At 49.8% G+C, this 14078-nt stretch overlaps 1 protein-coding gene across 4 annotated transcripts in view; it reads right to left on the bottom strand.

Moving 5' to 3' along the window:
• Ptpn14 (protein tyrosine phosphatase non-receptor type 14) overlaps nt 1-14078 on the bottom strand; it is a 150962-nt gene that overhangs the window by 71213 nt on the left and 65671 nt on the right. For all 4 annotated transcript variants that reach the window (XM_031338535.1, XM_031338563.1, XM_031338546.1 and 1 more), the window contains exon 3: nt 9193-9362. In XM_031338535.1, the coding sequence (XP_031194395.1) occupies nt 9193-9362 (170 nt within the window). The remainder of the gene's footprint in view (nt 1-9192; nt 9363-14078) is intronic.

Here is a 14078-nt window from a genome sequence, read left to right as displayed (position 1 = left end):
AAAAAAAAAAAAAAAAAACAGGGCCAAAGACTTCTGGAAGACATCAGACCAATGGTGGTGTCACACCTTGATGCGGACCACATAAAAGCCACACTCACCACTGCTACAACAATAGCACCACTGGCCACCAAGGTATTCAGGACCCAGCCAGGACTCCTAACTGTCCTCCGCGCCCGCTTTAGCTGAGCGTGACCACACTGCCCGACCGGTCCTTCTAGGCCGCACCTAGGCTTGATGATCCTATCAATGCCTCTATGGTTTTCAGTCCTGACGCTGCCTCCCCTGTGGCTTTCGGCCCTCAATGCTGCCTGCACCTCTCCCCCATCAGCTCTCCTACTGTGTTCTTAGTATCTTACGCTATAGCCTTCTATGACTCTCTCATATTTATCAGGTCTCTGCTGCCTCCAAAAAGGAAGGCCTCTGAGAACTGGCATATATGGATGTGTGTGTGTGTGTTTGTGTGTGTGTGTGTGTGTGTGTGTGTGTATGTGTGTGTATGTGGGGGTGGTGGTGAAGTATGTTATCTGAAAGCTAATGTCAGTAATTAGAATAAAAGCCTTTGACTATCAAGGGCCAGTTACCAAGGAAGTTGGGTGACTGACAAACTGTGGCCAATGGGCTACACATAGCTTAGGAGGTTGTTGTTCAATACATGAATATTACAGAAATATGGCATAAATATGCCCCTCTGTTTCCTTTTTGCTAGTGTGTGCATGGTATATGTTTGCATATACAGTGCATGTATGTGAATGTGTCCATACGTGGACCCCGGCAAGCACATGCAGAGGCCCGAACAGGATTGTCAGGAGTCTTCATTGCTCTGCCAGTCACTGCCTTGTGCCAGGGTCTCTTCCTGAACAGGAGCTCTCACAGGAGCTGCCTGACTCCACCCCCACCCCCATTGCTGGGGTTCAAAGGCCTCATGACTGCGTAACGAGCACTCATACCCACTGAGCCATCCCCCAGACCCCGTCTGTGTTTCTGACACAGTGCGCTTACAACATTCATAGTGTTTCCTGACTGACTGTGTGCACTCACAAGAAACTCTGAGGAGAGTATGGGGCCTGATGGGAAATAAGCACCCAAGGCAGAGGTCTCCGGGCTTCCAGGGCCTAGGGCGTCTGTTGTAGCCGTTGTTTTTGGTTCTGCGGTTTGCTTCATTTTCCTTGAACTTTAAACCGAAATAGTTCTTTGCTGACTCCAGTAATCGTTTGAAACAGACGTGAGAATTCTGGAAGCTAAGTAACCTTCATCAGCTGTCCCATCAGAGCCACAACAATCGCCTCCATCTTTCCACAGCAGATCACTTATTTCAGGGACTCCAGCCAAGAAAACTTCAAGTTTAACTTAGATGAGCTATACTGTCTTCACCCTAGTAACATTGTTTCCAGTCTCCAAAAAAAAAAAAAAAAAAAAAAAAAATGTGCTTGCTCCTTTAAAGCACCTTTTCCCAAGATTATTTCATCTCCGTGATTTCCCAGTATCAAGCGTCAGGCTTGATTTTGGCTAATTTTAAGTCAGCTGTGCTGCACTCTGCCTGACCTTGGGAAAGAGCTCTGTCTAGAGCATCCTCCAGTTCCCTCCAGCCGCAAGCAGACTGCAGCTGACCTGGAGCCGGTTGGGGGCTATCTGCAGCAGGGAGCTGTCGCACGTCCCTCTGATGGCTCGGCCTGGGCTCTTTCAGGTTTCCCCAGACACACCTGGTAACTTGACACAACTTACTTCCTATGTCTCCCTTTCCTGTTCTTCCGAAGGCCTCGGTGTCATCTGAAAGCCTGGCACTATGTGCCCAAGGCTGGAGATGACTGATAAATTCAAACTAAAGCCCATCCTGGTTCCCAGTAGTGCACAATGCCCACTCTATAAAAGGCTCCTTCAAAGGAGCGCCCGTTCCCTGTCGCTGTCTAAGCTACTTCCTTCTCTTTGACAAAGCTCATCCCTCCCATGCCAGCAATTCTGCGGTTTGTCTAAGCGGTCTCGGGAAGGAGAGCCCGGAGCTGGCAAAGGCTCTCAGGGAGTTGAAATAAATCCTACCCGCGGCCTGCTTCTCCTTAAAAAAAAAAAAAAAACATTCCAGGGCTAGCCAAAAGGCCAGGCTTCTGTCATAAGTGGCAATGTGGCAGATCGGTGTCCCTTTGTCGCTCTGGTTCTGTAAATAAAGCACTCTGCCACCTATGGGGGCACTGATCCAAACAGGCTATGGGAACTCAGGATTTGGAAGGTGTGTGGGGAAGACAGACATAACATGGTTGGTCCCCGTTATCATTTGATGCGGCACGTTCCCACAGGGTTGTGGGCTTGCTCGCAGGGTCTCCAGCTGGTCTGGTCGTGCTGATGTTGGGGATTGTGGCTCCTTAGGGAAGTAGGGCTTGGCGGGAGGAAGCAGGTCCCTGCGGGACAGAGCCTTGAGGTTTATAGTCTGACTCCACCTCTTCCTCCCCTCCCACTTCCTCTTCCTGAAAGGAAGGGGTCTCGACCTCACATTCCCACTTCCTCACAGCTGCCTGCTCACATCCCTCCCTCACCACAAAGGACTGTGTCCCTTCAAACCGTAAGCCGGAATAAATGTGTTTTGTTTTTTCCCTGAAAATACTTCTTGTCATGAGTTTTGATCAGTGATGAGAAAAAAAATAACATACGGTCCTCATTACAAATAAACTTCATGGGTAGTCAGAGATGAAACAGACACTGACAGAATACAGAAGAATTCTGAAATATTTGAGCCTCGACTCTCCACAGATAGCACATGGACCTACAGACTGGCCCTTAAGTGATGCTTCTACACAATCAAGGTCTTCAAAGGAGGATTGGAAGGGAAACGCTTGCACAGCTCAGCTCAAGCTCTAACCTCTTGGAGGCAGTTAAAGCGTCAAGACAGATGGTCACGTAACTGCATGGAAGCAAATGGGTCAGGGAGGAGATGTGGTTGGTGCGACTTTCCTATTGTGTGCAAAGTGCCACTATGAGCAGAGGCATAAATGAAATGCCTACAGGGCCCAGGAGGCCGTGGGAAGGAATAACTGCCACCGTAACTCCAGGGGACAGGAACGAGGCTAGCCAAGATGGCATCCGCCTGCCTATAAAGTGTCTTGCTCTGATCTGACAGAACTGGCCTTGTCCATCAGAATGGGCCTTGCTAAGCTCAGCTGGTCATCTCTGAGGAGGAGAAGTGTGGACAGACATTCTGCTCTGGCCAAGGGGTAAGAAAGAGGGGTGACAGGATGGCTGGGGTTGGGGGGTAGAGATGCTTGCCATACAAGCCCGGAGGCCTGAGCCCCACTCTTGGAACCCATGTAAAGGTGCAACTGACTCCACAGGTGTCCTCTGAGAATCCCCACCCCGCAAGCACACCACATACACAAAAAGGCTGTAACCAGTTTCAAAGTAAATATGAAAGATACTCTTGATTTAACGACCCAGATGCCCATTTGTTAGGTATTAAAGCTCTACGTATAAAATTAAACACCCACACCCATCTCATCAGGCCCCTCTGTGACACACAGCACAACACCTTGCATGGAAATGCAAGAGCATCATGGGTCCTGGTGATCGCATGGATCCAGCCACAGATGCGAAGCTCCATAACTTCTCAGAACTGGAAGTCCCCCTTGAAGTCTACACTTTCCAGGTCTGGCACAACCCTGCTACTGTTCCTTTACGGGGTGGGCACAGCCGACCTCCCCTTCGCTCCTCCTCCCCTCCGTCTCTACTCCAATTCAATATCCCAGTGTCCTGCCCTCCTAAGACAAAAAGAACACAAGACCCTAAGGAATGGACTCCCCGAACCTCCACCATCCTGAAATTTTTGGGAAGTTCTTTCTACAATCAACACACCATACCCCCCCCCCCCATTATAATGGCTCTCCTACAGATCCAAAGAATTCTTTACAAGGAGTGAAAGTCTTTTAAACCTCCATCAAGCACAGCTGTCATGCCTGGACATGATGGAGCATCTCTTCCCAGGGCTCCTGTCTCTCTCCTCTCTGCCCCTTCGCTAAGGGTAAGTGCTATGGTGGTGGGTCATCATGTCAAGTTTTAAGACAAATACAGTACAGATATTCCTAGCCTGCTCGCTACCTCAAGTCCTTGCTATCTCTCTAGTCAGACAGTGAGACCTTCTCAGCCTTGCAGTGTTAACACTGAAGGCCCTTTGGAGTCAAAGAATGCACGGCACGTCTTTGAAAGTCAAGGGACTCAGAATAATAATGATAATAATAATAATAATAATAATAATAATAATAATTAAAAGGTTTGCTTGAGAGATTAGTTTTCAGCTAGTTTTCACGATAGCTCTCAGAAAAGCACATTATTTTTTATTTTTTTTTTATAAAGATGTTCCAGTTAACAGGCCGATAAATACATAATAACCTAGGATTTAATGCGCTATAATCAAATTGTTATTTGTTTTCAAAGGGAAAGATTTGAGGCATACTGTACTGTTTTTGTAAACTGCTTTACGAGTAGGAATAAAACACCCAGGTAAAGGAGTACAGATTGGGCCGAGGAAATAGCTCAGTGCTTAGAATACATGCAGCATCCCACCAGGGGGACAAGGGTCAGATCCCAGGACCCACACACATGACGGGTGGGCACAGATGCCTCTCATTCCGGCATTCGGAAGGCAGAGTAGGGGACACCTGGAACAAGGTGGTTATTCAAAGTAGTCATCAGTCACATTGGCCAGCTCTGGATTCTGTTTCAATGAACAAGTGGAAAGCAATCTAAGAGACTCGGCTCTCCACGTGTATGCACACTCATATACACACATGTACCTGCAGATACATGTGAACTCATACACAGGCAAACACATAGAAACACTGCACATGGAGACCCCTTTGAAACTGGAGTGAGGTTTCTGAGTTCTTTGCTTTCGAAACATTGATTTCCCCCCCCCATCAATAAAAAAATACATTGTACCAAATTACTTATTACTAAAGATCATTTCATCTGTCCCTCAGACACACAGGACTCGGAAACCGCCCTTCGTGGTCCAAGTCTAACTCCAGTGAGCTTGCCTCCACCTCTGCGTTTTTTTACCACAGCAGGTTAAGTAAACCGCTAGCTACCCAACCTGCACACCGTGAAGACTGTAGCTTTTATCTGGGAGAAGAGGAAGCCAGCAGCAGCAGTTCTGTCTGTGACCCTGTGGCTTAGGCAGGCACATGGCTGGCTGGAGCGAGGGTGTGAACTTCAGTGTTCTGTTTAACATGCGGGAATTACAGTTGAGAACGGAGACACGGTCATCGGCTGTGGCCCACCTCAATGCCTTCCAGCCAGGATCAGAGCCAGGAGCAGAGATGGTGACCGGAGGCACATGTCTATTTGCATAAAAGCTTTCGGTCCACTGGGTTTTGTACAGCGCATTTTTCTTTTGATCGCATTCATAGTAGTAGACTCAGATCCACCCATCCGAAGAGCCACAGAGCAGAGCAGGGACAGCAGCCAGGGAAGAAAATGGCGTCTGTGCTCAGGCTCCTTCAGTGCAGTCTGGTGTAAAGTGAAAATGTAGGGCCCGGCAGTCAAAGATTTCAAGATGGCAGCACAGAGCATAAAGCCCAGTTCCGGGGCCTTGCTGAGCATCGGCCATGTGACCCAGGCTCTACAGGAGGCACCCCCACGATGCCAACCTTGGTTATGAGAGCCCCTGCTGGACTCCCTGGATGCTAGGATCTGCGACAGAACCTTTTCCGGGAAGTAAGGTGGGGTCAGCAACACAAGCTTTTAAAAACAATTCAAATAAACCTTCAATCCATCAGACACATGGAAATGAAATAAAAGCCAGCCTGGACTTACAGCTCTTTGGTGGTCAGGCACTGAGAGCTGCCCTTTCCTACATTCCAACTGCCAAGAGAGCGGGGTGTCTAACATGGAATGGATACTTTATGAAAGTAGACAAGTAAAGGAGCACAGGCCGGGGGTATGGCGTGGTGCCAGAGTGCATGCTCAGTCTGTAAAAGAGCCTGAGTTCAGAAGCCCGGATACCACAAGAGACTCCCCCTCGGGAAAGCAAAGCTGCCTGCCCAAGATGGCGACTTCCACTTCTTACAGACAACCGTCTTCTCTTATCTCATTGCGCTGACTTCACAAAGAATAAGAGGCCACTCCAGCGTCCGCTGAACCTTGACATGCTGTGTGGGGTTAGAAACAACGTTGTTCTCAAGAACCAGGGGGGCAGTGCCCATTGCAATAGGAGCAGACAGGAGTGATGGCACTGCCAAGTCTATCAGCCAAGGCGAATGCATGTGGAGTCTCTACTTCCAAGCCCTTGGGAAACTTTAAAACTCCATCAGGGGCCTGGGCTGGAGGCATGGCTCAGCAGGGAAGAGCATTTGCTACCCTCCCAAGTATGTGAGTTTGGTTTCCAGCACTCCCACTGGGGGCTCCGCCACCTGTGAACTCCACCTCCAGGAGATGAAACACCCCCTTGTGGCCTCTGTGGGCACCTGCATGCCAGTGCACAGATCCACACACAGATACATGATTAAAAATAAATCTTTTTTTAAAAAAAAAAAAGCCTTCATCAGATGACATTATAAAACGGTAAAAGAACTGAGGAACAGAAAATAAAGTGTAAAGGAAGATGGAAACATAGTCGTAATAAAGCTTCCACGAGAGACGCTCTGAACGCTGGCGTGTAGACTCAGAGTGCACACGAGACAGGCCAGAACATCTCATCGGATAGCGGATAGCGGTAGGATTTCCAACCAAGGAAGGATGATGCGAGCTTTAGGGGAGGCTTGGAGACACAGTTCAGTCTCCAGAGTTCAGGGGGGACATCCAGGCACAAGGGCATATGCTGCTAAAGACACAGACCCTCTCTGGGACCTGAGGCTTGCCATTTCAAAAGCTAGGGCTGATGGGACAGAGACCTGCAAGGATCTGCCCTCTCCCCCACCCCACCCCGCCCCCAGATTAAATGTAGCACATGTCTTGTCTTGTGTTTTACATAAATGCTGGGAATTGAACCCAGGTCCTCACACTTGTGTGGCAGCACATGCCTTGTCTTGTGTTTTGCATAAATGCTGGGAGTTGAACTCAGGTCCTTACACTCGTGTGGCAGGCACTTTGCCAACTGAATTACGCCCCCAGCCCCCTCAATCCCCTACACCTTCTGCTTTAAAAGTGTGTTCTTAGTGTTGAAACAGTGAAGGGGGCTTCTTTATCAAAGAAGACTTGGGGAAAGGCCCAGACATCAATTCCAAGCTTGCCAGCCGGGCCTGCAGCTCTCCAGCTGCCCCTGGCAATTCTTAAGTTGCCCAGTCAAGAACTCTTCCACCTCCTGGCTTACAAACCATCTTTTTCACCTTCTGGGCCCAGACAAATATGAAAACCATGTGTTGACGATGAATCTCGTCGCTATGCAAATACGCTGCAGAGAATCGTTCCTTTGATTCGGGAAGATATAAAGGGAGAAGGTGCCCAGCAGGCAGGAACCCCTGCTGAGAGAAACCTAGCCAAGATGGGAGAGAAGAAGTGTAGCCTGGAAAGAAGTGTGGAGGGTCCCAGCGGGACCCAAGGAGCTAACATCCTCAAAGCCCACAGAACACATCTTCCAGTTGAGAGTGAGGCTGAAAGTTCCCGGCTTCTTAATCTCTCTTAACTCCTATGGCTTCATGACTCATCCCCCATCTGTCTAGGAGCGGCCTAGCTGCTGCCAGCTTGTCCCTGCACATGTCTGGAATCACACTGGGTCGTTTATTTTTTCCCTCCTTTGATTTTATAATTCCGTGTTTTCTCCCTTTGATACCTGGAGTTCACGCTTCCTGCTAGGCTGGCTGACGAGGGAACCCCAGGGCCTCTCCTGTTTGCCCTGTCCAGCACCAGGATTCACTGCTGTCAATTACATGCTGCCCCCCCCCCCGTGCTTTCGTAAGACTTAAGCCCCCTGGCAGCCCTCCTTCTGAGACCTTTTTCTGATCTCATTCGGGTGTCACCTCAACCTTGGGCCTGACATGTCCAACGTTTTCTCCAGCATTGGAGGTCTCTCATCAGGCTTCCTCACTATGAAGAGATTCACCCGTCGAGCATCATCTCCAGTGGGAGAGATAGGACGATCTCAAAGTAACCGCAGAAAGCCACACTTTCCATCATCGACCTCAGGGCTAGCTGATGAACCCCCGGATCACCTGTCTCCACTGTTCCTTCTCCCAGGACTGGAGTTTCTAGGTCCCTGATGCTGCCTGAAGCTTTCACGTGGGTTCTGGGTGCCAACTCAGCTCCCCATGCTTGGGGGCAGGCACTTTACTAAGCCATATCCACAGCTACCAGCAAGGGATATTCATTAAGAAAAGGGAGTGGGAGGGGGAGGGGAAGGAAGAAGGAGGAAGAGGAGGAGGAAGAGGAGGAGAGGAGGAGAGGAGGAGAGGAGGAGGAAGAGACAAACAGAAACAAAATCTTCAACTATCTCATCATTTGAGAACTTTATAATCCCGGAACCCACAAGGTGAAAATTGACGGCGCACACTCTGCCTCCTCTAAGCATGTCAGAAGCATTCCTAACGCCCAAATCTAAGCAAGTTTTTTAAAAAAAGAAAAAGTGCTCCTGGGCTGCTCCTGCTCCTCCAGAAACGTCCCCTTGACAGGCGATGCCAAGGCAACATCTCATCTCTCGCCACCATGTACACCGCACTGACACCAGCAAAGCGTTCTCGTTTTTTGCTCAGGGAATCGTAAGCCATCTGAACTTGATGGACATTTTCAGTTCCTTCGAGGCCACGAGACGGCACAGCCAACCCGAGTCTCCACTAAGGTGTTGACTTCCTGTTCCTGCTTACGTAACCCATGTGATCAAAACTCTCACCCTCTCCGAATCTTCCTCCCCAGGTTTACTTCCATCTTTAGAACCACGTGATTACTTAAGTTCAGAGTCCAGCGGAATTTGGGGTGGTTGGGTTGGGGTATACAAAACAGTATTAGGTGGTTAGCTTTTACTAAATTCTAGCACGCCCATTTGACCATCCCCAACCCATACTTCTTTGCTGCTAGACACAAAACTTACCTTTCTTACCAGGGCTACAGAAAATGCCGGCCATTAGCTACATCAATTGAACCGAAATACTGTCGCATGGCAACGGGCAGACAACCTGCGGCTCCGCCGCCCACTCTGCTCCCTCACACACAATGCCTCCACTTCACCAGAAACCTCCTGGCTACCCACACCCTTATGGAGAACTCAAGGGGGAATATACCTACCTTGTGGCCTCCTGCTGAAGCCGTGACACATTTGGCACATAGAACATGACTCCGAAGAACAGCAGAGGCTCGTTGGCAAACTTGTCCAGATGTTTCTTCAGCGGCTTCTCCAGCTCCACCCATCTCGCCTGCTGGCTCTTGCTGAGAAACCAAAGACCAAAGTAGTGCGTCTAGATAAAAGGGTGAAATCCCGTCAGTCTGCGCTTCCCACGACAGTTGGAGACCACACGGAAAACAAACCTCCCCCAGCTGTGTTGTCAGAAGCCCGAGGTCCTGGGCCTACATGCAAAGACCCAGCTTCTTCTATTTGCCAGCGTGGGACAAGCTGGAAGAGATCACACCCCCCGATACAGCCACCTACAGAAAGAAGCAGTATTCCAAACGACCGTGCTGCCTGTGCATGTGGGTCCCCGTACGCCTGTGTCAGACGAGGGGCTGGGGCAGACTGGGGACAGGGCTGACTGTACAGGAGAACATGAGCACCCAGGCACAGAGCCTGAGGTCAGCCCTGGTGTCCATCCTCTGGAGCCTGCCACCTCTGTTTGTCTCACAAGATTTCTCACAGAGACCTGGGGTTCACTGATGGACTAGGCAGGCTGGCCAGTGAGCCCCGGGAAGCCCCCGGTCTCGAATCTCCAGTTCTGGGATCCCAAGTGTTCCTCAGCACACCTGGCTCGGGGGCTAGTGGTTGAACTCTGGTCCTTGTGCTTGGAAGGAAGCACTTAGCCAGCTGAGCTGTCTCCCCAGCCAGGGGGCTGACTTCTTTCCTAAATTCCTGTCTGATCTGACACATGGCATCTACCATAGAGTCACTTCTTATTTGGTTCTGAAGACAAGCCCTGCCAGCTGCAAACTTCACCAACGCAGAAACTTCTCACAATCTATCAGGTTTTAACCAAAAAGACATGTGCTGCTTGTACCTTAATCGGTACGTTAAAAAGCAGTGCTCTGTACTGTTCTATTATACATGAGTTGTGATAAATTTTTCCCATACCAAGCTTTGAGGATGGAAGGCTCTCCTCTCCACAGCTGCCCCCAAAGCCACAGGTGGGTCTTGGGAGATGACGTTGGCATTTGGTAGATGAAAGTGTGATTATCACCCTAAAACGTGAAGCCTCAACCAGCTCAGCTATGAACAGCATGCTGAATGATTGAGACACGTACCCTCACGCACCCAATCCTGTCTTTATTTGAACATGTGCTAAGATTTAAGGATTAGTGCAAGCAGATCACACACACACACACACACACACACACACACACACACACACACACACACACGCCCACTTCTGAAGATGCCTTTGTGTTCCATTACAGCTGGCTTACGGCACACCTGGAGATCTGCCTTCAGGAGAATGTGTTTATTCTCCAGGTTTAATTTCCAAAGGCATTCTTTCTCTGTCCTCACCGCAGCTGGCTACCCCTCCAGTCACCACAGAACAATCCCTACAGAAATCCCCAGGGAAGCCTCCGTCCTGCTTTCCCAGCATGCCCCTGGCCTATGAAAGCTGGAGCGCAAAGGCTGACGGAGATGGTTTTCTCAGCTGGGTTGAAGTGGTTGCATCCTCCAAGGTGCTCCGAAGGGCAGGTTTGGGTCTACACCTTCTGAAGTTACTAGGCGCTCAGTGATGTCTCTATCAACTCAGACAGAGCTGATTGAGTCCACTCTCCCCCAGCTGTGTATGTCCTGACTTCTGTGAGTCAGTCTGTGTTTCCAACATGAGAGATGGCATAATTGAGGTCTACAGGTCCCTGCACAGAAGAGCTCTGAGGCTCATCTGCCTCAAGCTCTCTCTCTCTACCTCCCTCCATCCCTCCCTTCCTCTCTCCCTCCTTCTCTCTCTCTTTCCCTCTCCCTCCTTCTCTCCCCCTCTTTCTCCCTCCTTCCCTCCCTCCATCCCTCCTTCTCTCTCTCCCTCCTTTTCTCTCCCTCCTCTCTCTCCCTCCTTCTCTCTCTCCCTCCTTCTCTCTCTCCCTCCTCTCTCTCCCTCCTTCTTCTCTCCCTCCCTCTCCCTCTCCCTCTCCCTCTCCCTCCCTCTCTCTCTCTCTCTCTCTCTTTCTTTCTCCCTCTCTCTCTCTCAGTGACTCCATACACAAAGGAAGGCCTAGACTCCTAGAGCTTTCCCTTCAAGATGGAGTGAGCACAATTCTTATCCACTGGCTGCCGGGAACACTGAGCAGCTGACATCTGCCACCCACACCCATGGCCCACAGAAAGCACATCACAAGGCAGATCACCTGACTCGTTTTCACTGACTCTTTATAGCACCAATATTTTCATGGTTCAGGGCTAGAAACCCCACCTCCCAGAGGCTCAAGTGCTAAAGCCTTAGTCCCCAGGTTCCCGGGGCCTGGTAGGGATACACCCTGAGAGGAGACCATAGGACCCCGAGCCCCCTTTCTCCCACTTGCCTTCTGACTGGGGCATGCCTTGGTTTGCACCTCTGTACACTTCTGGCGTGGTACGGCTGCCTTGTCGCAAGCAAAGAGCAAAGCAGCCAACAAATGACCAACAGAAAGCACGCTCTGAAGTCAGCTTTTCCCCCTTCGTAAATTGATCGCTTCAGGTGACCACATACAGTAACAGAAAGCTGGTGATGATTCTACGGACCACAGAATTAGAAAACACTGCCAGATTGGAGTGGAGGAACTGGGAGGTGGCTCTGCCTGTAAAGTGCTGACTAAGCAAGCGCGAGGACCTTGGTTTGGAGCCCTGGTACCCAGACATGGTGGCATACAGCGGTAATCCCAGTGCTGGGGAAGCCAGCCAGCCTGGACAAACTGACGGACCCCAGTTAGTAAGAAATAATAAACTGGAGAGCAACCGAGAAAAAGATACATATGTGTGCATGCTCTTACCACACGCACACACCTTAAATACACACAAAGGCAGAGAAGGCAGGCCAGTGGTTCACACCTCTAATCCTGGCACTCGAGAGGCTGAGGAGAGAGGATCATGAGTTTAAGGTCAACCTAGGCTACAAAGCAATATCCTACCTCAAAAGAACAAAGAACAGAACAAACCAGGTGTGATGGCACGTGCCTGGAAGCCCAGCCCTTGGGAGGTGAGGGCAACAGGATCAGTTCGAGATAATGCCCAGCTACCTAAGAGATGTAGGCCAGCCTAGGCTAGGAGAGATTCCGTCACAAACAATAACAATAAAACCACACACCGAAACAAACAAGAAAGGAAAGGGAGTCAGGCTAGTATCAGCAACCTAAGAAACGGCTAATGGAAGCTGGATTAACTACAGATAATAGGAAGGCCTTAAAAAGACAAGAAAAAATAACCACAAAGCAGGAAGAGGTTCTGCAACCCTCTGAAAGTCTTGTCCTAGGCACTTCTGGGACACTGGAGGAGCAGCTGTGTACTGCTGATGCAGCCGCCAGGAATCAGAGACATGAGACACGGGCTAAATCCAGGCCAGGTCCTCTGCTTCACTCAGCACCTGCCTGGAAAGGGTCTCAGGCCCTTCCTCATCATGCCAACCCCTGCACTGGAGAAAAGGCCATACGACAGTTCCTCTGTGTGTTTGGGGGAGCTGAGAATGTTTACAGATAGAAGCTGAAGTAAGTACTTAAGCCTTGCCTCACTATACAGTGATTTCTAGAGGTGTAGGAGCCCCTCTGTGAACTCGGCCTCAGTCCTGTGGAGCGGACTAACCTCTCCTTCCCCCACAAGCAGTGTCGACATCTGTGCCATATTCTAATGCTTCATCCGAATCATAATAGTCCCTCAAAGTTTTTTTGGGTTTTTTTTTTTTTTTTTTTTTTTTGGTTTTTCGAGACAGGGTTTCTCTCTGTAGCCCCGGCTGTCCTGGAACTCACTCTGTAGACCAGGCTGGTCTCGAACTCGGAAATCCACCTGCCTCTGCCTCCCAAGTGCTAGGATTAAAGGCGTGCGCCACCACCGCCCGGCAGTCCCTCAAAGTTTTAATATTCAAATTATGAAGGACATCAATAACCACAGGAACAACTCAGTGATTTGGGGAGGATTCTTTTTTTTGTTTAAAGTTTTAATTGTTTTGCCTGCATGTGTGTCTATGTGGGCCTGATGCCCTCCAAGGCCAGAAGAGGGGGCATCAGACCCTCTGGAACCAGAGTGACAAAAGATTGTAAACCACCAAGTGGGCGCTTGGAATCCGACCCAGGTTGTCTGCAAGAAGACTGAGCCCGAAATTAAAGTTTGTCTTACTGACACCTTGCAGCACTCCCCTTCTTTCCATTCCCACCCACTGAGGTGACATGGGGGCGGGGGGGGGGAGTAGGGGTGAGGACACTATGAAGGGACATCTTATAGAACACATGCTCCTGCACAACACACACACACACACACAGATGAACGCACACGCGAGCAAATCACCTCTAATGGAAACTGGACTTGTGGCGTAAGCATTTGCCGCCGCCGCCGCTGAAATACAGCCTTTTTCCAAACAGTACAAAGTAGTTCCCAGTGATTCACCGTGCAATCATCCAATGAAACAGTTATAAAACTACTCAAGAAACAGGGCCCTCTAATAAAGAGGCAAATGAAATGAACAGGCATTTATGAACAGACGAAACTCAGACAGTCCGCAGATCAAGGGAGAACGCTCGACACCGTCTTGCTGCCACAGAGATACAAATCCGAACTACACTGGGCTTCGCAAGCATCCCCACTGAAAGGAGGATGGTGGAAACACTGCTGGAAGGGGGGAGGGGAGGCCATAACACACGGATGGTGGAGATGTCCCAACGAAAACCAGCACCAAGGTTCCTCAAAGCAGGGAAATGAACTGGGATACAGCCACAGAGATGCAAGCCAGCCCTCTACAGAGATGCTGATGGTGGCACACTTCCCTCACTCCAGGCAAGGTGTAGGATCAACAGATAAACGGATAAACGGG

This window comes from Mastomys coucha, unplaced genomic scaffold (genome assembly GCF_008632895.1).
Source record: "Mastomys coucha isolate ucsf_1 unplaced genomic scaffold, UCSF_Mcou_1 pScaffold1, whole genome shotgun sequence".
Taxonomy (NCBI): Eukaryota; Metazoa; Chordata; class Mammalia; order Rodentia; family Muridae; genus Mastomys; species Mastomys coucha.
The sequence above is the reverse complement of the archived record's forward strand: the minus strand, read 5'-3'. Positions and strand labels throughout refer to the sequence as shown.